The following is a 24,661-nucleotide window of genomic DNA, read 5'->3' on the forward strand; positions in this document are numbered from 1 at the left end:
TCTACGCTGCCCCATACGAGAACAAATCAAACACGGACAATAATCATAGCCAGTTTATTTTAATTATTAAAGGCACCCAGTGCAACTTTCGAGGCCAAAATGAACATTAAATTTCTAGTTTTTTTTACACGTAGTATATTTCAATAACTCCCTACCATTACATATCGACATTCAAGGAGCGAAGATGAGACGTCGTTGTGTGGTGAGAACTGATAGAAAATCGTAAACAAAAACAATGTGCACCATGTTCTTTATTTATTGTAACCTACAAAAAATAAACAGGATTCCAGTCGGCAAGCCTCGGAGTTTTCCGAAGTTCCGAACACGTGACGTCGCTATTTACAAGATGGCGGATCGAAGTTGTTCAGCGACGATGGCGAAGCCGAATAGAAAGCGTGGTCGACCTCGTCTTTTCACGACACCAGAGAGAAAAAAAGAAGTTTTATAAGATGCTTGGGCGTCGTGTGTTCTTGGGCGACACATTTGTCGAATGGAGGAATTTAAGAGAGAAGCTCGGGATGAACAGGGACAGCGAACTTGCGCGTGTGCTGTTGGACATGTTTGTAATTACTGAAAACTGTATTCAATTACAGGCATGTAAGTACTAACGAAACAAAACTAACTAAAGAAACGAATGTATGGTTTATGAACAGTTTTCAGGCGACAGGTCAGCCCACCGCCATCAACAGTGTTCCAAGGTCGTCCAGTCCACAGGCCACATGGCAGCCCCCGCGTTTTGACGATGTGTCCAGTGTGAGTGGACACTCAGAAAGTGGTACAGCTTTGTAAGTAATAAGTGCTGTATTCAATGTTGTATTTGTAACAATGCTTTAGCCTAGGTTTATGATGAAATTGTTGCTGATTTAGGATTCCTTACTAATTGCAAACATTAATCAGATACAATAGTACATTATAATATGATGCACATGTAGAGCATGCATGTGGTTCTTTTTTCTGAAATCACTTGTACCATACAGCATCTCCCAACCTCTCGTCAATGACCCTGGAAATGAAAAGGAGAGCAATGTGCTGGAAAACACCCAGTAAGTGGATAGCATCTTTTACTTCTCCTGTTACTGTTATTATCGTGATATATAAAGTATTTGGCACAGTCAGAGATGAGCTTTGGAGATTTTGATTTTAACTTACTAGTAATAACAACATCTGTGTTTTAGGGAAGACTTGACAATATCATGCATAGAGCCAGAGCTGCAGTCTGTAGAGAGCAGGTACTATCTCTTTCTTTTTGAAGATGACATAATATCAGTATACTATTATTTTACTATAAAGTCTAACCATAACCATAACACAATCTGTTTTCTTGCAGGGAAGACTTGACATTGTCATGCATAGAGCCAGAGCTGCAGTCTGTAGAGAGCAGGTACTATTTCTTTCTTTTTGAAGATGACACAATATCAGTATACTAGTATTTTACTAGTAAGTCTAACCATAACCATAACACAATCTGTTTTCTTGCAGGGAAGACTTGACATTGTCATGCATAGAGCCAGAGCTGCAGTCTGTAGAGAGCAGGTACTATTTCTTTCTTTTTGAAGATGACACAATATCAGTATACTAGTATTTTACTAGTAAGTCTAACCATAACCATAACACAATCTGTTTTCTTGCAGGGAAGACTTGACATTTTCATGCATAGAGCCAGAGCTGCAGTCTGTAGAGAGCAGGTACTATTTCTTTCTTTTTGAAGATGACACAATATCAGTATACTAGTATTTTACTAGTAAGTCTAACCATAACCATAACACAATCTGTTTTCTTGCAGGGAAGACTTGACATTGTCATGCATAGAGCCAGAGCTGCAGTCTGTAGAGAGCAGGTACTATTTCTTTCTTTTTGAAGATGACACAATATCAGTATACTAGTATTTTACTAGTAAGTCTAACCATAACCATAACACAATCTGTTTTCTTGCAGGGAAGACTTGACATTGTCATGCATAGAGCCAGAGCTGCAGTCTGTAGAGAGCAGGTGCTATTTCTTTCTTTTTGAAGATGACATAATATCAGTATACTAGTATTTTACTATAAAGTCATGTCTGACATCTATTTTCAGATTTAATTGTTCACATAACACAATCTGTTGTCTTGCAGCGAAGACTTGTCAATATCAGGCATAGAGCCAGAGCTGCAGTCTGTAGAGAGCAGGTACTATTTCTTTCTTTTTGAAGATGACATAATATCAGTATACTAGTATTTTACTATAAAGTCATGTCTCGCATCTATTTTCAGATTTAATTGTTCACATAACACAATCTGTTGTCTTGCAGGGAAGACTTGTCAATATCAGGCATAGAGCCAGAGCTGCAGTCTGTAGAGAGCAGGTACTATTTCTTTCTTTTTGAAGATGACATAATACCAGTATACTAGTATTTTACTATAAAGTCATGTCTGACATCTATTTTCAGATTTAATTGTTCACATAACACAATCTGTTGTCTTGCAGCGAAGACTTGTCAATATCAGGCATAGAGCCAGAGCTGCAGTCTGTAGAGAGCAGGTACTATTTCTTTCTTTTTGAAGATGACATAATATCAGTATACTAGTATTTTACTATAAAGTCATGTCTCACATCTATTTTCAGATTTAATTGTTCACATAACACAATCTGTTGTCTTGCAGGGAAGACTTGTCAATATCAGGCATAGAGCCAGAGCTGCAGTCTGTAGAGAGCAGGTACTATTTCTTTCTTTTTGAAGATGACATAATATCAGTATACTAGTATTTTAATATAAAGTCATGTCTGACATCTATTTTCAGATTTAATTGTTCACATAACAAAATCAGTTTTCTAATAGCATTATTGTTTGTGTATTAGAGCATGCAGACATTTCTTAATCATCACAAATAAGACCATAATGTTTGTAATTGTCAAAGAAAAATGTTGAAAAAAAATATGTGGTCCTTTTTTTCTAAAATCACTTGTACCATACAGCATCTCCCATCTTCTCGTTAATGACCCTGACAATGAAAAGGAGATCAATGCGCTGGAAAACACCCAGTAAGTGGATAGCATCTTTTACTTCTCCTGTTACTGTTATTGTTATTATCATGATGTATAAAGTATTTTGCATGGTCTGTTATCAACATTTGCTTTATGCCATGTTTTGATTCCGAAGTAGATACTTGAATCAAACACACAGGCTCACTTTGATCATTTGACATTATTGCTTTCCAGGATTTCGACTGTCGACTTTGACTTTGAGGATGAGGAGTGGACAGAGGATGAGGAGGAATACACTGACAACGTAGTGAAAGACCCTGACTTTACAATCAGGTAAGGTTCTTTTGTGCCTGTGTGTGAAGTAGATTATAGTATTCTTTCATGAGAAATAGGGTTGAATGTTTCAGATATGATGACTAAATGCAACAGAACTCAGCCTGTCCATTGTGAGCATTCAAGGGCATGTACATTTGTACTTAAAATCAAAAGGTAATTAAGATAATTTGCCTTGATCAATTTTCTTTCCAACATATCTTATCTCCGGTATATTCCAGGACTACATCCACCCTTTTCGGTAGGGATGTGGAAACATATGGAGTCATCACACCTGGGGAGGAGGTGTTTGATCATGACATGCAGGGAGGAGAGGAGGATGATGATGACATCGAGTTTCCGGACGAGGTCAAGGTCAACCACTCTAGAGACATCAAGGATGAGCAGTGTTTCATCGTTTACAAAAAAAACCTGCTGCAACTCGTCACCTTCCTGCTGCACCTTCCAGAAGAGATGAAGTCCAGAGAGCCAGAATGCACAAGTACCGTACGCCTTGGCCCTGACCCAGTGACCAAATCTGTTGGCAGCGGAATGGTCCTTAAATGGGTAGGCCACACTTTTTGTCAGTCAATGAACAACTTGCTTTTTATGTTCAATTGTTATGTCTAACTGGTTTTGCTGCACCTGCATTACTTTTTCCCATTATTAGAAAGCTGAATTTACAACCTCTTATCTATACCTGTTTTGTTTACTCTTTTTCTGCAGTACTGCAGTGATGGACACCTTCTCTGGAGGTGGTGCAGTCAGCCCACATTCAAATATGGTTTGCAGGGGGGGGATTTCATGCTGTCTTCCAGTTTATTGTTGTCAGGCAACAATTACAGCAAGATAAGCCTAATGTTCAAGTTCATGTACTTAGGTTGTGTGTGCGACTCAACTTTTCGCAAGATCCAGTTGCAGTACTGTGTGCCGGTAATCGACAGATTCTGGAAAAGACAACTGAATGCCCTCATTCCCGAGATGAAGAGGAGGAACAGTGTTGTTCTGCTTGGTATGTAAAGAAGTCCAGAATTATGTTATTTTCCTTGTGCATGACTGTGGACAAGATGTTGTAATAGAAGGTAAAACTGTTACATGTCAAAAAGTGGCAATGAAGATTGAAATTATTCCTTTTTTTGTCCATGCCATTTTTTAAGGATAACTATTGTAATAATGTATTGCCTGATATCTGTATTTTGTTTTATTACTGGGAGAAATTAAGTATACCTAAAAGCTGCGTAACCATTAATCTGTCTGTATAGAATTATCTTTTGCCATTATTCAAATACATGTAATTCAAAGTCTTTAAATTGCTGCCTTAACATATTTAATTTCTTGCATGATTGATACACAGGAGACGGAAGGATGGATTCCCCTGGCCATTGTGCACAATACTGCACTTACACTGTCATGGATGAAAAGACAAGAGCCATCGTCGCCCTCGAAGTTGTTGATAAGAGGGAAACAGACAGAAAGTCTGCAATAATGGAGAAGAAGGGCTTCGAAAAAGCGATGGACTTTCTGCTTGAAGCAGATGTGCCGGTCAAAGAGGTGAGCACTGACGCACACCCACAGATTGGTGCAATGATGAGTAAGTGCAGTGAAACTGTAGAATGTGAACCAAATTACCCAGGACATTTCTTAATATGGTGCAATACAGATTTCTATTGACGGTCCCATTTCATTGAATATCTAAAATTAGAAGAATTCAACCTGTCAATCTAAAGTGTAGGAATTATGTTTCTTAGGAATCTTAGGATGTCAACCTTAAAAAATTCCAAAAGATCAGAAATGATTCAAAGGGAACATTATTTTTATTTCTCATAAACAGACGCTGACAAGGGGAAGTATGGCAGGAAGTACATCTTCCATTCACTGGATGTCTGGCACGGAGCAAAAAACCTGATGAAAAAACTATTGGCAGTAAGTATACATCACAAGAATATCATACATCAATCATAGTTTTAATACCTAGCAGACAGACATAGACACTTCTTCATTATAGCAATCTAAGCAGCCTTTACATGCTTAAAATGTTGAAAGGGCAAATACGTGATACTCATAGCAAGAAAGACAGCTATCCTTAAAATGGCTATTCTGATTAGTAAGTAACTTGGGATACTTTTTCTTTTGTTGCACTAGGCTGGACAAGAGAAGGCATGCACCGACTTAAAGCAGTGGACAAGGGACATCATCAACCACTTCTGGTGGGTGTGTAAGCGTGCAAACACCTATAAGGAATTCATTGTGAGTACTGAATTTTATACATATCTAAAAAAGGGCCAAATTGAATTAAATGACAACAAATGTCATGGCACATTTCTATATGCTGTCAGCAAAAAGCTTGCATCACAGTCAATATGAAATGCTATCTTCCAAGCACTGATTCAAGTATTAAAAAAATAATAATCTGTTATCACTAGTATACTAAATGCAGTTAAAGATGTGCTGACCTTTTACATGTGTATCATTTTCATGTGTAACTGTACTCAATTCAAGTATTCATGGGTTGTTTTATTTGCTACTAGGCACTGTGGACTGGTGTCTTGCACCATGTGTGTGATGAACACCAATGGGATCTTGGAGCTTGTGACCATGACCCGATCACAGAGGAGACCCCTCGGACCAAAACCTGGCTTGTGCCTGGTTCTCCAGCCCACAAGAAGCTAACCGCCATCATCATGAATCCGAGATGGCTGAAGACAATTTACAAGTACCTGCGCTTCCGGTGAGAGTGATTGCATATCTTGATGCAAGATATGCCCTTTTCCATACGCAACAAAGAGAGTCACATGAAATACCTCACTCTCAAACACATATGCTCTCACATGCTAAGTTACCTAATATTTGACTTATACTTACAGAACAACCTCTGATCTGGAGTCGTTCCAAAACCACATCCTGATGTATGCCTCAAAGAGGTATGGTTTCAGCCCCCCAGTCTACGAAGCCCGTTGCAAGTTGGCAGCCCTAGATTACAACGAACACAAAGACAGGGCAGTGTGGAAGACAAAAGATGGGGATATCAAGTAAGTACATATGTTTTCTCTTGCCTATGTCACTCCGCTGACTCAATGGTTAAAGCAGTTATGTGCAGAACATCTATTATTTACTTTGCAATGTTGGCCCCTTAAAACTGACATAGAAATGAGGTACACTGTTTATGTCTTTAGGTACAAGAGACGCTTCCAGAAGAAGTCAGATAGGTGGTCTATCTACGTTTCGAGGGAGCCAAAGAAATACACATACATCACAGACCTGCAGGCAGAAATCTTGGATGAAAGGATTGACTTGGGAAAGGGAATGAGCAGGAAGCAGCCAATGTCAGAGACTGATCCTAGGAGGCTCGGTCTTCTGCCCAGAGTGCCACCAGTCCCAACCAATGTGCTGGTCCTGGAGCACAGGTCCAGGATAGATGAGTCTGCAGGGGAGTCTTCAACGTTTTTGGGATTGTCATAGTTTTCTGTTATTGTAGGGTAGGTAGGTAGATATTACAGTCGGGTTTGTCGGTAACCTTTGTATTGGCCTTGTGGGTCAGGAAAAGTGTTTCTGATCCTCCACACACAACAACTGGGTATCACAACTCTATTGCCCTCTCCCAGGCGCCCATACTGCCACAGTACAAACTGTCTGTAGGCAGCATGCCGGAACTCTGTTGTCTTCCCCAGGCTCCTGGACGTCCTGCAAGGCCAGAATGTCATTCCTGTACATTCTGGCCAGCCTCAGGGTACCGTTGTCCAGAATGTACAAATCCATGTCCTGAAAAAGATCATGCTTAGGTCAACACTGTGCTTTTTTTATGATATGTACTGACATATATGACATGTACTGCCAAATATTAAATTGCCTACTGTTCAAGTTTTCCTACTGTCTTGTCAAGTAATTGTCAACATGAGTAATGATAATAACACATGTGATGTATGTAATTGAAAAGAATAGAACAACAGATGTTTACAACTAGTGTCACTTACTGGAAGTCTAGATAGGCATGACCTTGGCCCTCCACCACAACACTTCCTCTCAAGGTCGGTCGGCATGTCCTGACATTGATGGCATGTGCACCATTCAGGTCCATCCCCACCGCCCTCGGCTCCATCCCCACCGCCCTCAGCTCCAGCCCCTCCACCCTCAGCTCCAGCCCCTCCACCCTCAGCTCCAGCCCCTCCACCCTCAGCTCCAGCAGCCCTGCCAGCACGCCTCCTCTCCACCCCAACATCAACGATGTCGAAAATGACAGCAGGCTGCTTCTCAACTACCTTCAGTAGTAGTGCCTTGGCCTCCTCCTCTCTCATCTCATCTATTAGCTCCTAAGAGAAAATAATCTATTAGTACCAATGATATTGGAAATGACAAGTATGATCAATGCAATTATATGTTCCAAATGATACATGTTTAAATGTTTTTTAGCCAGCATCACCTTTATTCTTTTGACTCTGCCGTCCCTTAGTCTCTGGACCCTGTGCCTTTCCTCCACCGATGCTAGTGGGGGGTTGTATTGCCTTCTTCCTCTCCTTGCCCCTCGTCCCCTTGCGCCACTTCTTGCACCTCTTCCCCTTGCTCCTCTGCTGGCTCCTCTTTCACTTTCTCCTCCACTTCTGGCACTGTCGAGATTGCTCTCATCACTGTCCATCTCAATTAAGGACATATACGCAGAGGACATGTCCATGTGTAGAAGTGGTTCAGTGGCCGGACCTGATGATACCCTCTCTGCCATGTGTCGGGCAAATGCCCTTTGTGGCCCCAGATTGACCTAGACCAGACAGTAAAAGATGAATGAGAAAGGGTACTAGAATGATTCAAGATGAAAAGTAAGGCCCGCTTTACACTTTGAAATTGCTGTACGATGTGCAGAACAGTAATGTAAATCGGGCCTAATAAGTGATTATCATGTTTATAGGTTTTCATCTATAGTTACTAAGTTTGGCGGTCGGATAAAGGGCAATATGCATTCTCTTGTTTTTATATTGGTGTGGTTCAGATCTTCCATAATTAGCACTCGACCGAGAAAGGTGACAGGGTCATTGAAATGCTAAACTCCACTGTTGTTTACATTAGGTTCGAAGCGTAGACTTTATAGTACAGCGGATAACCATGAAAATTGTCCACTTTTTGAAAGAAACATGAAACTTCTACCATAGTTAGGTTATACCATGAGGTTCATTTTCAGATTTGGAGGGAAGTCAGATTTGACCTCTGAGGCCCGGTAGAGGTCAAATCCAAAATGGCCGCCAATAATATTCAAAAGTGCCTCACGTTGGAACCAAACACAGTAGAAAAACACTTAAGGTGTCATTTCCCACTAACTTTTGGGTGCCCATTCTGTATCTGATACATTTGAAACCACCAGAATTCAAGAAAATGCATTTAAATCAATATGGAGGTCAAATCATGCAGACATAGGGAGGTGAACGGTGCAAAATGGTTGTTTATTTCCAAAATAACAACAGTAATTGTGATGCCAATAATAGTATTTATTTATTATTATAATTAACTGATTTATTATTTAACTTTTAAATAATTCATTTTTTTTTATCTTAAAAGTCTCCAGAACAAAAACAGAGATCTGTACATTTAAGTGCAGCTTTGAGACAGGAGCACCGTCCAGTGCACCCTTTCTGGCAGTTACAGCGGATCAGCTCATGGCAAGACTTTGCTGCTTCAGTGAGAGTGGTCCAGAGTGGCTGCCAACCAGTGGTTTCCTTTGTCCAGCCCCAGTCAGATGGCTCTGGCATCTCTGGATCCAGGACCAGTGACTGGTTCCAGATGTTCGTCTGAAAGCAAGTACGCTTGATGTGCTGTTTGAGGGCAGCCTGGGTTGGAGGGATGTTTTCTAAACTCCTGGACTTCTGGGAGAAAAGCTGTTTCCTGGCATCATTCACTTCCATGCTCTCGCTGGTTCGGTCATACATGAGCACCACAAATCGTTCCAGCAGTAACATGGACTCTACACTGACCTCACTTGGCATGCATAGGAGTTCCTGGAAAGCATCACTGACCTCTGGGAAAGACTTCCATGTCTCCCAGGCAGTCTTCTTTCCACGGCCAGCAAATGCAGACACAGTGTCACATCCAGTGAAAGCATGAAAGACAGGGAGAGTCAGGCACTTGATAGGAGTCATTGTGGCAACCATTTCGTGAATAGCGATAAACCGGAAACTTGACCCAACACCAAAGGAAATCCATAGTTCATCAGGAGCTATTTTGCTAAAAGAAGCCACTGCCAACACCACCACATCCGTATCAACGGTACGTATGGTCACCTTCTTACAACCTTTCTGCACAGCATCTGCCACATGCAGAAGTAGCCGAGTGTCAGCCTCTTCTTGCGAACATGGGGCAAGGCGGGCCACACATAAGTCAGCAGGAGAGCAGAGGACTACAGGCAGATTAATGGATTCCCGGGCCAGGAAGGAAAACAACTCTGTTTTGTTTTCATCACACCGAAGGAAGTCTTTCCAGTTCTTGGGCATCACAGTAAGGGGAGCAACCCTTTTCCTCATGCCGTTTCCCCTCTTTTGTCTTGTTGAGGCTTTCAGGCTGGCAGATAGGTATACATCCCAGACAAGGTCAACACGGTCGCCTACCTCTAGTTGAGCAGAGATGTATGGTACAAACACTGTTTCTCCATACTCTTGAAATGTTCTTGATTTGGATTCAGCATTTGAACCACAACTGCACCATCTAGAATTACTGCATCAGTCTCAGGAACACTCTTGTTTTCGGGCAGATTTGACTCCAGGCAGTGAAGCAGATAATAATAATAATAATAATAATAATACATTTTATTTATACTGCACTTTATATTCAAGAATCTCAAAGTGCTTCAGAGAAAAAAAAAAAAAAAAACTATTAAAAAAGGGGGAACCTCAAAGAAAGTTTAGCTGAATGCTCTTTTAAAGAGATGGGTTTTGAGGTTCCGTTTAAAAAGAGCTGTAGTCTGTGGAGCCCTCAGGTGGTCAGGGAGGGCGTTCCATAGTCTAGGGGCAGCAGCAGAAAAGGCCCGATCACCCATGGTGCACAGCTTCGTATGTCGGGTTTGGAGGGTGTGAGTGGAACCTGAACGGAGTGTACGTGAGTTTGTCGGGGGGGTGAGGAGTTCCTGAAGGTAGAGGGGGGCAAGTCCGTGAAGGCACTGGTGGGTGAGGAGGGAGACCTTGTACTCAATTCTGAGTGAGACAGGGAGCCAGTGCAGTGATTTCAGGATGGGGGTGATGTGGTCATGCTTGCGCACCCTCATCAGGACCCTGGCAGCACTGTTTTGAATGTATTGGAGCCTCTGGATGCTCTTGCCAGGGATCCCAATGAGGAGTGCATTGCAGTAGTCCAACCTGGAGGAGACAAAGGCATGGACGAGCTTCTCTGCATCAGCCAGGGTGAGTGATTGGCGGAGTTTGGCGATGTTCCTGAGGTGGTATAAAGCTGTCTTACAGAGGTGTTTGATGTGGGTGTCAAAATTAAGTTGTGGGTCCATTTTAACACCGAGGTTGGTGACGGATGTGGAAAGGGGGACGTTTTTGCCAGAGAAGGTGATATTGGTGATGGTGGGGGAGCGGAGCTGATGTGGCGTGCCAACAAGGATGGCTTCCGTTTTATGGCTGTTAAGTTGTAGGAAGTTGAGCTTCATCCACGCCTCTATCTCCTCCAGGCAGGTGGTCAGTGTGGATGTTGGCAGAGGGGCAGAAGAAGTGGGGGTTGTCCTGATGTAGAGCTGTGTATCATCAGCATAGCAGTGGTAAGACAAGCCATGCCTGCTAATGACACTACCCAGGGGGAGCATGTACAGTGAGAACAGTGTGGGGCCCAACACCGAGCCCTGGGGGACACCGCAGGTGACGTTGTTGGTGTGTGATTTTGCTTTGCCCAGGGCAACGTGCTCAGTTCTGTCAGTGAGGTACGAGGTGAACCAGTTCTTTACATTTCCTGATAGTCCAATGGTGTATTGCAGGCGGTGAAGGAGAATATTGTGGTCAACCGTATCAAAAGCAGCTGTTAAGTCCAGGAGGATGAGGAGAGATGGGGAGCCGGTGTCTGCTGCCATCAGGAGGTCATTTGTGACCCTGACCAAGGCTGTTTCTGTACTGTGGCCATAGCGGAAACCAGACTGGAATTTTTCAAACAAGTGATGTTGTATGAGGTGATCCTGGAGTTGTGCTGCAACTGTTTTTTCCAGAACTTTTGACAGAAATGGGAGATTTGAGATGGGCCTGTAGTTGGAGAGGACTTCTGGATCAAGGGTAGGTTTTTTTAATGTTGGTCTGATGACAGCAGTTTTTAATGCAGATGGGATATGGCCGGCCAGGAGGGAGTGGTTAATGATATTGGTGATGAGTGGAGAGACAGCAGAGATGTTGGCCTTCAGCAGAGCTGTAGGGAAGGGGTCTAGTGCACAGGTGGATGGCTTCATTTTCCTGATGACGTCCTCCACCTCTTCCTTTGTGATGCTGGAGAAGGAGCAGAGGGTCTGGACAGAGTCAATCGGTGGGTCAGCAGTTTGAAGGGGCAGGGCAGTAGTGATGGAGAGGTGTGAGCGGATGTTATTCACTTTTTGTTTAAAAAAGTTGATGTGCATGTTGCACCTCTCCGTGGTGACATCAGATTGGGATGGTAAAGGGGGTTTGAGAAGGTGATGGACAGTTGAAAAGAGCTGTTTGGAGTTACCAGGGCTATTGTTGATTATTGCGGAATAGAACCTGGACCGTGCATTATTCAGGGCTTCAGCATATGCCCTCCTGTGTTCCCTGTATGCCTGTTTGTGAACGGTCAGACCAGAGGCCTTGAGTCGCCGCTCAAGGACACGCCCAGCAGCCTTCATTGTACGTAGTTCACTGGTGTACCAGGGTGCGGAGCGCGAGAAGGAGACTGACCTCGATGTTAAGGGGGCGTGGAGATCCAGGAGACTGCTCAGGGACTGGTTGTATAAGTCCACTGAGTCAGCAACAGAGAGGGAGTCAGTTGAGCCAGAGGAGAGATGTTGAAGGTCCAGGGCCAGGGCATCCATGTTGATATTTTTCACATTCCTGAAGTGGATCTGCCGCTTTGGTTTGGTGTGGGAGGAAGGAAAAGGGAGCTCCATTGACACAACTCTGTGATCCGAGACGCCAAGATCATAGACCTGTAGGTTGCTGATGGGGGCGGAGTTTGAGATGACCAGGTCAATTGTGTGTCCTCTGGAGTGTGTGGGGGCATCAACATGTTGTTGTAGGTTGAGGGAGTCTAGCAGCTGAAGAAAATCAGCAGCGGGCTGGCATGAGGGGGTGTCAACATGAATATTTAAATCACCCAGAATGATGGTATTGGCAGAGGTAGTACAGAGTGTTGTGAGGAGATCAGACATTTCCGGGATGAAAGCAGAGTTGGGTTTAGGGGGCCTGTATATGAGTAGAACAGTCATGGGATGGGGGGGCTTGAATGTGAATGCAAGACATTCAAAGGAGGAAGTTGTAGGCAGCACCATGGGGGACAACTCCAGGTCCTGTTTGTGGATGACAGCTAGGCCACCACCGCGTCCAGTTCTGCGGGCTGCCTCCAAGTAACTGTAGCCTGGGGGACAGGCTTCGTTTAGGGCAGAGTAAACCTCTGGCTGGTGCCAGGTTTCTGTTAGACACATGAAGTCAAGTCCTTTTTCCCTGATATGCTCTTCAATCAAGCTGGATTTATTATTCAAGGATTGAGTGTTGAAAAGTTCAAATTTAACCAGTGACTGTGGAGTTATTCTCTGTACAGGTCGCAGAGCCTTAAAATCCACTCCGCGCAGGTTGGAATCCACTCCATGAAATCTATCCAGCCGGGAGTGCGGGGATCTCGCGATGTTATGTCTTTTGCCCTCAGCCGTCTCAGCGGACCTAATGGATGTGATGAAGCCGGCAGGCTGACCATAAATAAAGTTTCTCCCTGAGCCTCTGTGGATATATCGAGGTCTACGCAATAGTCCTAGCTGCTTAATGGTGGAAATACAGGGTGGGATGGAGCGATTGTTGTACTTCAGCAGCTGTGGGGCGAAGTACGTCAACATCAAACCTGATGTTGAGTGATGTTTGCCTGTTAGCAGCTAGGTACGGACCCGACGCATCTGGGGAAGAGCTGGGAGGCAGTGCAGAAAATCCACGAGACAGTAGAGACAGCTTAGCAGGTTGACCAGGGCATATTCCTCACCAGGATCGCCGAAAAAAAACAACGCACTTTGCACTCCAGGTTGCTGTTCATGGTGTCTTGAGTCACTGAGTCCATGTTTTTGGTTTGTTGCCTGTTCTTCAAACTCTTTAGTGATCCTGGCGATTTCTGGTCCTGCCACCATCCAGCGTCTGAGTGCTCCTGGATTTCCAGTCAGTCCGATAGCCCCACCAGAACCTTTGACCATGGCATTGTTCTGTTCATGGCACTGGTCAAGTGCCATTGCAGAGAACTGGTTGCTGGTTTTGTGCACCACGAAATGTCCGGACATGAATTCTGCTAGGACTGCTGGGTGTCTGTCTGCAAGAGTCATCATATCACGGATGTGTACAGAAAGCCATCTGCTGTAGTGTGTGTGATCTAGGGCGAACATCCAGGGCATGATCTGTGTCAGGGATTCAACGTACAGCTGGAAGTTGCCTTCACGAATGGACCTGATGTACCGCAGAACGAGAAGCTGCAATGACAGGGTCTTATGCCAGTAGTCAAAGTGAACACTGGCCTTTGCTTGCTGAATGCACCACTCCTCAAAAGATAGACTGATAGGTGGCATGACATCTTTATCATCAGATATGCACTCTTCATTGTACGCTTGTTGCAGGAGTGTATAGAGACTTGCAGCCGTGACCTGGTGTGCATGGCGGGTCTTGGTGACATGTTTGGCATGTATGAAGGAATTGGCTGTTCCAGAACTTGCAATGTCAGCCTGGACCAGGGCATTGGTCCAGCCACTGCCTTCTAGCCAGTCTCCCAGCAACTTCAACATGGCCATTTCAATATGTAGACCACCAAACATGATCACAAAGTGATCTTCTCCATAAGTGTCTGGCCAGGACCACTGTATTTGTTTAGCGAGAGCATACAGTGGTTGGTCAGCAGCAAGGACAGGAATCTGACCAGGGTTCACATTTTGAACTGCTCTTTTAATGATTTCCATAGAGTGCCGAATCATTGCTACTGAATGTGCATTGTCAAGAAAGAGAGGCAATAATGCGTTGATTGCTGCAGGAGGGATGATGGCTTGGTGAACATCAGCGTGGTAGGCAGACCATGATATCATGCCATCAATGGTAGATGTTTCAACAGCTGTCTTGACTTTTCTGAGCCATGCATACTCATCCTCTGTGGCGGCTGTAGAAACCAGGAGGGTGGAAGGTCTCACAGGACCTTGTACAGGTGGCACACTGAATTCCTTTGTCCGGAGGGTAGCTGGTGGCACGACTGTGTAGGCTGTTGGCAGAGGTGTCACTGACTTGGTGGAAGAGCCATTTTGACTAATCACTAGCACACCGCGATCAGTTCCGCTTTGTGTGTGTGACAGATGCTGCATAAGTGAGATGCCGGTGCCGTGGAAGGAATCTTTGGCTGTTGCAGAACTTGGATTATGGTCTATGTTGTCCACAGCTCCTGTTGTAAACAGTCCATGGCGCAACTTTGTTGGGCACACAACATCCTCCATCCTAAATTGCTGGCAGACACCATTGGCAATGTCTGATGTGATTTGCAGCAGCCTGTCATAAGAAACACACAATCCCAGATTGAACAGTGTGTCAATTAGCCCCCTACTTCGTGTAACTGCATGGATCTTGAGGGACAGATATAGAGGGAGTGGAGTTTCTCGGGTGTGCCTTGTATGTGCTGAGCTTGGTGAATCCATGTTCCGTGCCTGCTTCTTACTGTTAAAGACTATAGTGGCTAGACCTGTGGATAATTCTGTGCTGTGAAGGAATTAAATTAGCCACACATCTCATGAAATAACAACTAATAACTGAATAATACAGAGACAACAAAGAAATTAATTGGGGTACATAAAAAATGAATATTTTTATGTTTTTTTTTACATTGACCTTTACATAAATGCATTTTCTTGAATTCTGGTGGTTTCAAATGTATCAGATACAGAATGGGCACCCAAAAGTTAGTGGGAAATGACACCTTAAGTGTTTTTCTACTGTGTTTGGTTCCAACGTGAGGCACTTTTGAATATTAATGGCGGCCATTTTGGATTTGACCTCTACCGGGCCTCAGAGGTCAAATCTGACTTCCCTCCAAATCTGAAAATGAACCTAATGGTATAACCTAACTATGGTAGAAATGTCATGTTTCTTTCAAAAAGTGCACAATTCCCCTTGATTTGAGGGCTTAACCGCTGTACTATTAGGGAATATCGGCGGGTAAATTGCCGCCTGGCTTCTATTTTCCACGGTAGATGCTATAAATCTCCCCCAAAAAATGGCTTGCTGGACGCAAAATTCATCAAATCGGTACTTCCATGAAAACAAACTTATACAAATGGGAAAACTTATCAAATCGGAACTGAAGGTGGTTGACAGGTAAGTAATCTACTTTATCTACTCATATCTATTAGAGAATACTAAGTGAGACCGGTGATCGATGACAACACATAACGTTACGGTCCACGCAGAAGTTAGAAAACAAAACTTTTCTACATACCTCGTTGCTGGAATCTTCCTCCATCAGGTGAAAACCCTCCAGGGCTTTCTGCTTTGTAGCTCGGGGAGGACGATGTGCCATCCTTACAGAAATGAGACCACAGGCGCAGAAAAAGCAGCACAAAACGGTACAAAACGGCACAAAACGGTACAAAATGGTACAAAATTTGAATGTGGGTGCGTATCGTAAAGTATGTACACTTAGAAAACAATTTGCGCATTGGCAAACAGAACCAGTGACAGGATCACATTTTAGAATCTCCGGAAGCGTTCGGGACTCATCGGTCTTGTTCCGAGGATTGCCGACTGGAATCTTGTTTATTTTTGTGAGATCGCAATAAATAAAGAAAATGGCGCCCATTGTTTTTGTTTACGATTTTATATCAGTTCTCACCACACAACGACGTCTCATCTTCGCTCCTTGAATGTCGATATGTAATGGTAGGGAGTTATTGAAATATACTACGTGTAAAAAAAACTAGAAATTTAATGTTCATTTTGGCCTCGAAAGTTGCACTGGGTGCCTTTAACTTCAGAAAAAAGTGAATAAATAATTACATCAAATAACAGAGTTGACCTCAAAAGAGCAGTAAAAATATAACAAAAAAACATTAATAGAGTGGAAGAACTCAGCGGAACAAGGATTTCATTAAGCAGGATCAGGGGATGGAGAGAGCACACCACCAAACACAATGTGGTCCTCTAACTCAGAGAAACAGCCTCCTTTAGGAGCACACCTCCAAACACACTGTGGTCCTCTAACCCAGAGAAACAGCTTCCTTTAGGAGCACACCACCAAACAAACTGTGGTCCTCTTACCCAGAGAAACAGCTTCCTTTAGGAGCACACCACCAAACAAACTGATCAACCAAACAAAGACACATGCCTCTGAAGCAACATGTTCATTCATATTCAAAACTAAACAAAGATACATGGGCGGCCTGGTGCCTATGAATGTTAAATCATATTCAACACAGACCCTGTGAAAACATAAGATCCATTTTTACGATGTAAAGTCTACAAATCAATCTGTAATATTCCATAAGGTCAGCATTAGCCCGCCGGAGGGGTCAAAAGTCTCACTGCTACAGCAAAGAAATTAAGCCCACCTTGAGGGTGGAGGAATTCAAAGAGCCCTATAGCATCAGGCGTCCGTTCTCATCTGGAACAACTGGTAAAGATTAATCCTGATGTTCTGCTGATTATCTAAATTATCTAACACCAGCTAACTACTGTACAGAGCTGGTTGATCCCAGATCACGGCACGTTAAAAAGTCTTTACTTTCAATAGCTCACATATGTTTCCCTGGATTTCTATAGTTCCGGAAAGGAGATATCCGCACCACCTTAATTACACACCTTAATTATACTCCATTCATATGTCGTCCCTCAACAAAATGAAGAACAGGCAAGAGCTTCATTCACAACATTCACAGCTCTAGTCTGGTTTATAACAGCAAATTGTTTATGCAAATTAATTAGTACATCTGTGGATAAAGTAAATCACCCTCTTGTTGGAATCATACTCTTAAAAGACTGCAGATGAAAAAACCTTTGCTCGAATAATTCCTTCATTGTCAAATAACGCTTTACAGATTCAAATTGCTGAAGTCTGTATGACCCTTTGAGAAGAAGGCAGTGATGGTGGAAAGTCTGATGCTGGATATGAAGGGTAAGAGCGGAACCCAGCACTGGGGGCCAGGTCCACCACCAAGTGTGTCTTGGCAGCAGACATATATAAGGAGGTTTTATACTGCATCATATACTGTGAGAGCCATTCCAGACCCTGCATGCGGAGGCTCTGCATGGAGACACCTCGAGCTGGGTCACTGCATGCTTACATTTCACCCACAATTCATCTTGCATGTTGTACAAAAAGAAGACTACAAATGTACACATTTGCTTCCTTTATATATATTTGCATCAGCAGGCGCTTCCAGCCTAAGGCCGCGTTCACATCTAGCGTTTTTTTAAATCTGCCAGCGCTTGTTTTACATTATATTCCTATGGAGCAGAGCGTTTCTGGAAAAAGTCACGGCCGCTTATTTAAACGCCTCTCCCAGCGTTTTTTTCTGCCATACGGAGCGTTGAAAAAAGTTCAACTTTCAGGAAGAAAGCGGCCGACGTCAGGCGTCTTTTGGGCAACTGACCAATCACAAGTGGAACATTGACACTTCGTCACGAAGGAAACTCTCAACTGTCAAAACAAGAAACAATGGCACTCGGGAAAGTGCCGGTGGAGCGATTAATAGTTTTAATTACAGAACATGTTGAGATCTACAACATGTCTAATGGGCTCTATCCTGGATACATAGTAGGCGGGTAACGTCGGGTCTAGAATGGGTTCGTTGCTAGGCAATAGAAAAAACGCTCTCGGCGCATTTAGGGCCAAAAAAGCTGCCAGCTTTTTTTTTTGTTGAAAAAACGGTTGGCTCAACTTTTCCCTATTACAAAAAACGCTAGATGTGAACGCGGCCTAAGGCCGCGTTCACATCTAGCGTTTTTTTTTTAGACTGTATACCTGCTTTGTAGGCGTCAAATGACATGTGGATATGGTTGGTTTTAAACATTCCATGCAGCATACGGAAAACCCTGAATAATAATAAGAGAAGTTGTTTTCTTGAGAACAGCCTTGTGCGTTCACTCTCGCTGTGCAGGGCTTAGGGACAGAGAGCGGTGCAGAGCAATGCTAGAGGGGAGGACTTCAGGGACCAGCAACAGGTTGGTTCAAAAATTCATGCACCGGTACTTGAAGTACATCTCCCAGCATGCCTCTAAACCCAACGCTCTCGCTGCTCGCCGCTGAGCCGGCCTGAGGGCAGAAGCCCCCAGCCTGCCGCTGAGCAAACCTGAGGGAAGAAGCCCCCCAGCCCTCGTTCCCAGACCACCACTCACTGGTGGCCCACATCCTACTCACAACATGGTCGTTGTTATTCCTACATGATATGAGCAGGGTGGTATTGACATCTTATAAACTTTGATTTGCTTTTACTTTACATTTTTTCCATGAGATAAGACTATGTATCAATCTAAGAACAGTCTTTGATGTTAGCTTGCTGTTCAATTTGAATTATCAGTCAAGTAGTCAAGTAACTACAACTATAACACCACAACTTGAAACATCATATAAAACTGCAATCAAACCTAACCTATGTAGTCTTGATTGATCCATTTCCTATGGTTGCTAATGTACGGTGTAAACGTTGGTTCAGTATGCTTGTTTAGTACACATAACCAGCGGATCATCCGTGGTGGACAAAAAAACATTTCTAGCAATAACTATCAAGGAGAGAGAACATCTCCATAACCGTACGTCCACACCAGGAGCGACCAAAGCGTCAAAGACGCTTTGGTCGCTCACAAGGTTTTGCTGCGAATATTTCTGTTCGCTTTGGTCGCTCAAGTCGCTCATGACGTACAATTAAATTAGTCCTGCCTGGTTAGGGCGTGAGTCAGGTAGTGATTGATAGTCCTTAGCTCAGTGATTGATCCTGAAGCTGAGACTGAACATATAGAGGAGGACACAGCAAGGGGGAGAGGAGACTGAAAATATCCACAAGTTTCCACCGGCCTGTGATGCTTTGTGCCAATTGTGGGCTTCATTACCGGTTACCACAAGATCGATGTAAACAATCGCCGTCTGTCATTCATTCATTATTATTCATTGCCCCTAGACTATGGAACGCCCTCCCTGACTACCTGAGGGCTCCACAGACTACAGCTCTTTTTAAACGGAACCTCAAAACCCATCTCTTTAAAAGAGCATTTAGCTAAACTTTCTTTGAGGTTCCCCCTTTTAATAGTTTTTTTTTTTTTTTCTCTGAAGCACTTTGAGATTCTTGAATATAAAGTGCATTATAAATAAAATGTATTATTAGTATTATTATTACAATGTGGGAACACAACCTCACCGAGTTAAAGAATGGCAACATAATTATACCTTTGCCCTCCGCAGTTACTGTATGGGAAGACAAAGTAAAAAAATGGCTAACGCTCTGCTTTTGTTTTCGACTTGTGGTCAAAACACCCAGATTTCAACCAATTATTTAGTTTTGTCCGGTTGTAAGTACATCCTCGAACAACACACGTTGTTCCCAACCATTTTAAAGCCATAATTTTATTCAGCAAAAGAGCGACTATATACAGCAGTGGTTTTCAAACTGTGGGGGGCGCCAGAGTTCTTCAGGGGGGGCGCGACGTGAGAAAAAAATAAACCCGAAGAAAAACCTGAAAGTCGATATTCAAATCATCAATCGTACTTCAACTGTAGAAGTAACCTAACTAAATCAATTTTCAACCGTTTATCTTCGTGCAAACCATTTAACAAATTTACACACTTGTATCTTCAATAATATCGAAACAGAATTTCGATATCATTTAAAATTTCTTCAGAACCACCGTTTTAGTTTCATACCGCTTCGTTTTCAGCTGTTTTCATTGAAGACGTCTGCCCATTCTGATACACCTACTTCTAGACATCGTAACTCATTCATTTTTCAACCGTTTACCATCGTTCAAACCATTGAACAAATCTACACACTTGTATCTTCAATACTATCCAAACGGGATTTTGATAGCATTTATACTTTTTTCAGAATCACAGTTTTAGTTTCAAACCGGCATCGTTTTCAGTTGCTTATAATAATGTAGGTCACCATAGCAACGCCAGTAAACAAACCCCGCCGAATAGTCGAATCTCTGGACTGAAAAAGCAGATCTGATTCGACTCTGAAAATTCAGAGTCGGGGACCCTGAATGAATCTGTGTTAACTGGCAGTTTACACAGATTAAGATGTTCAAATGTATTTAAAAAAGGTTAAGCTAAAACATGCTTAGATGAAGTTGTTTGATTGTGTTAAGAAATGTGTTTAAAAACGCACAAAGATGTTGTAATGTTTCAGAAATATGTTTAAAATGTTTCAAAAATATGTTTAAAAAATATGTTTCAAATGTTTAAAAAATATGTTTCAAATGTTTAAAAATTATGATCAGAGATGTTTAAAATGTGTAAAATAATTAAGATAGCTTTCCAAACACAGGTCTTTAGAAAAAAAGCTGATTTTTTTCTCTGAGGGGGGGCTCACTCTCTCACACTTTGAAAACTCCTGATATACAGTGATGTGATTAGCCTACCAGCTGATGAGGCGCAGTGGGCAGCCGGAAGTGTGGCCCACAAACGTTTCCTCAGAAACCAACCCAGGAAACTTGTGGATAGAGGAGGAAACAGCATGAGGGAGTGGAGGGTGAACATATGGAGGACACAGCATGGCGCATATCCTACACTAGGACTCGTTCACAGACATTTCTTCATGGCATTTTGTAGACTAATCCAGCAGATTTATTATTGTAGCCAACAACATGAACAGCATTGTGTTGTCAAGCCATTAAGAAAACTACTTTGATAAACATACGAACAAGAAAGCAACACAGTGGAGTGTGGAGTCGCACAAAATGTCCCGACGGACGGAGAAAGGTTGATTCTGTTTGATTTCATTGGTGGATGTAACAGTAAACAACATATCTGATTGGCTAAATTCCCAGTGCAGAGTTCTTCAAGGAAAGTAATCGAATCCAAAGGAATAGCTTTAAAGAGACTTTATTTAGTATAAAGTATTTTCGGTATGGTAAACTGATACTCTGAAGCAAAGAGAGATTGAAGATGTATTCTAAACACGTGCTGAGCGACTCCTAGCTGATCAATAGACCTAACCCCTGTCCAAGAGCTGCCGAGAAGTTTCTGAAGCCAATGCTCGATCTGTAGGCTTTTAATTGTCTGAACAGCGCGGTCCGGAAGTAGTGGGGGGAGCCGATGTGAAATAATCCTCGGCTTTCTCGCCTGGTCTGCGGTGCTGCCTTCTGTGGCTAAAGTATTTATTACAGCCTTCAGTAAGGTCTTGCTCCCCTTGTGGCTATGTATGGTATTTACGGCTTATATGTTTGGTCCTGCTTCATTGGGCCTATGTGTGGGTAGCTTAGATTCTTAAAATACGTAACACCAGGAAGAGGAAGGAAGAGAGGACGCTGGGAGGTGTAGGATCTTGGAAGTGTGTGTGTGCGTGCGTGCGTGCGTTTGTGCGTGTGTGCGTGTGTGCGTGCGTGTGTGTGTTTATACACAGCAATAAAACAGAGAGCCGGGGCCCGTTTCAGAAAGCAGGTTTAGTGAAAACTCTGAGTTAGTTAACCCTGAGATGAGGGAAACTCTGGTTTTTCAGTTTCACAAAGCCAGTTCAGCTTTACTCTGAGTCAGTTACCCTGGCAACATACTCCGTGAACCTAACCTGCTCGCTGGCAGGTTTTCTTCAACTAACCCCGAGTTTCTCCTGCTCTTAAGTTGAAGCCTGCAGACTGAAGGCACTGGCAGACATGGCGTGTCCTTTTATTGAAGAGCCAGTTGATGTCGAGGCGCAGATACTTGGATGTTTTATCGTTCCCTGATGAGTAGCTACCTGTTTGAGCGTTTCCGTTTCTCTGCATCATCAATAATTTATATAAACAATATTCTCAGCCCTCACATCGCTCACATGACACATCGTGGACACGCTCAGTTCTGAGCAAATTCTTTGTCTTGCACTTCGTTTTTTTCCCAATGGCAGTTTTTTGCATAACGTCGGTGATGCAGAGCATGTGTCCAAGGAAACTGTCTGTCGGGCTGTCCGAAATGTGACACTTGCACTGAAAAGGCTACTATGCACGTTTGTAGTGTTCCCAAGTCACAGACCAACCAGACTTCTCAAAGAAGAGTTCCACAGAATTGCAGGTATCAGTCTAAGCAGTAATTCATTTATGTCATAAAGCTTTGAGACTTGAAGCACTAATCAGTCAATTTGATATATTTTAGGGTTTCCAGGTGTGATTGGCTGCATAGATGGCACTCACATTCCTATCATAGCTCCTTCAATAAATGAAGGAGATTATGTGAATTGGAAATCTGTCCACAGCATTAATGTACAGGTAGGCCTAAATAGTAGCCTTTAACATTCCAAATGAAATATGCTTCACTATACAGCTAATTACTGTTCTCCACTGTGAAGATCATATGTGACGCAGCCCACATGATAAATAATGTGGAAGCGAAGTGGCCTGGGTCTGTGTATGACTCACGAATGTTTCGTGAGTCTACACTGAGTGCCAGATTTGCCCGTGGTGAGTTTATATATATAGTTTATATATCCAGTATATAGTTATATCCTATGATCAATATTTTGTTTCCTCCTATTACAACTGAAACAATAAAGTGTATCTTGTATTCTCATAGGAGAGTTTGATGGTTATCTACTCGGAGACAGAGGGTACCACTGCCAGCGCTATCTGCTGACCCCTTACCCTGACCCTGGCCCACAGCGACACTACAACTTGGCTCACTGCAGGACACGAGCCAGAGTGGAGATGACCATCGGCATACTCAAGGCCCGGTTCCAGTGCCTTCGTAGGCTCAGGGTCACCCCGGAAAGGGCTTGTGACATTATAGTGGCATGTTTGGTTCTCCACAACATTGCCACTATTAGAGGAGAACAATGTCCTACTCTTTCCCCCAATGATCCAGATAATAATCCTGACCCCCCTGCTGATGCACGAGATGGAAGAGCTGTTAGAGACATGATATGCTTCAATCATTTCTAACTGACTCTGCCTTTTTTCTGTTGGCTATAATGGAGGTCAAATTTTAAGATAACCAGAAAACACAAATTTGGAGACTTGTATGTATAAAAGGCATTTAGGTGTTGCTTTCATATAGACAATATTAAATACTGGCAGTGTTGGGATTTTTCTTTGTTTAGCAGATTTCCCTAATTACTTAAATATATTTATCACATGTTGAATGCAGCCACTAAATGCTGTTTAATGAGGGCAGGCTAAACAACATCACAATTGCTTGTACTTAAATTATACCTTATCTGTTTGATAACTACATTTTTATATTTCATTTTTAGTTGCAGCCAAGTCCGATTGGGGCCTGTTGGGTTGCACCTGTGCACACAAACACACATATGGAATATAATTGTTGAATAAGTGGAACATTCAAGAGTAAAAAGATATGCTCGCTTTCTGCATATGCAGTCATTAAGATTTGCAACTCCGCTGGGGAGAAGTAGGAGGATCGAGGCTTGTTAGTACTTGTTGCCATGGTGAATCATGTTATCTGTGTTCCATTGATGGGGGCTTTTTATATCCTCATGCACGAGCTTCACTCAGAGTTACCTTGACTCAGAGTTGATTGAACTAAGCGTTATCACCTGTTCTGAAACCGAAAATTCAGAGTTTTACAGCTCAGAGTTGGTCAACCTAGAGTTAAGGTTTTAACTTAGAGTTTGTTGAACCTGCTTTCTGAAACGGGCCCCCGGGAGGCCTTGGCACTGTCATGAGAACAATGAACAATGGTGGACTAAGTACCCAAACCATTAACCATAATGGGAAATAGACGATCATTGTGTGTCACAAAAATGGTTCAACGCGCCTAACGCGCCTGTGGCTGCACTGGATTTAGGAGTCCGAGGTAGGAAATCCAAACGCCGCCGTGTTTGGGTGCATGATAGAGTTTAGATCGGGTTAGATTAAATAATCTCGGATATAAATAATCGGGTTAAATAACTTCACATGGTGGGTCTGGTGTGATTCCAGCATTCGTAGTGTTGATCAGCAGGTGCCATGTCGTAATTCCGACGTCTCAATGGTCCGAAATATTTCCCATTAGATCGACATGCCACTATGCCGACGGTTCAATGTTCCGAAAACGGAACCCATTGGTCCGAAGGTCCGTTTGTCCG

At 43.0% G+C, this 24,661-nt stretch overlaps 1 protein-coding gene and 2 long non-coding RNA genes across 3 annotated transcripts; all 3 read left to right on the forward strand.

Moving 5' to 3' along the window:
* Positions 1–70: 70 nt before the first annotated feature.
* On the forward strand, positions 71–1,591 carry LOC132453384 (uncharacterized). The gene is made up of 4 exons (XR_009524683.1): positions 71–785; positions 978–1,043; positions 1,176–1,229; positions 1,328–1,591. It is a non-coding gene; the product is annotated as an uncharacterized LOC132453384 (long non-coding RNA).
* Positions 1,592–1,777: 186 nt separating this feature from the next.
* LOC132453679 (uncharacterized) lies at positions 1,778–2,342 on the forward strand. The gene is made up of 3 exons (XR_009524770.1): positions 1,778–1,837; positions 1,936–1,989; positions 2,288–2,342. It is a non-coding gene; the product is annotated as an uncharacterized LOC132453679 (long non-coding RNA).
* Positions 2,343–2,641: 299 nt separating this feature from the next.
* Positions 2,642–7,122, forward strand: LOC132453780 (uncharacterized). Its single transcript, XM_060046715.1, has 10 exons — positions 2,642–2,693; positions 2,953–3,018; positions 3,196–3,294; positions 3,516–3,840; positions 4,000–4,285; positions 4,628–4,864; positions 5,105–5,196; positions 5,802–6,001; positions 6,138–6,302; positions 6,447–7,122. Exons 4-10 carry the CDS (start codon positions 3,595–3,597, stop codon positions 6,730–6,732), a joined length of 1,512 nt encoding a protein of 503 aa, XP_059902698.1. The 5' UTR covers positions 2,642–2,693; positions 2,953–3,018; positions 3,196–3,294; positions 3,516–3,594; the 3' UTR covers positions 6,733–7,122.
* The last annotated feature ends 17,539 nt before the right edge of the window (positions 7,123–24,661 follow it).

Source organism: Gadus macrocephalus, chromosome 3 (assembly GCF_031168955.1).
Source record: "Gadus macrocephalus chromosome 3, ASM3116895v1".
NCBI lineage: Eukaryota > Metazoa > Chordata > Actinopteri > Gadiformes > Gadidae > Gadus > Gadus macrocephalus.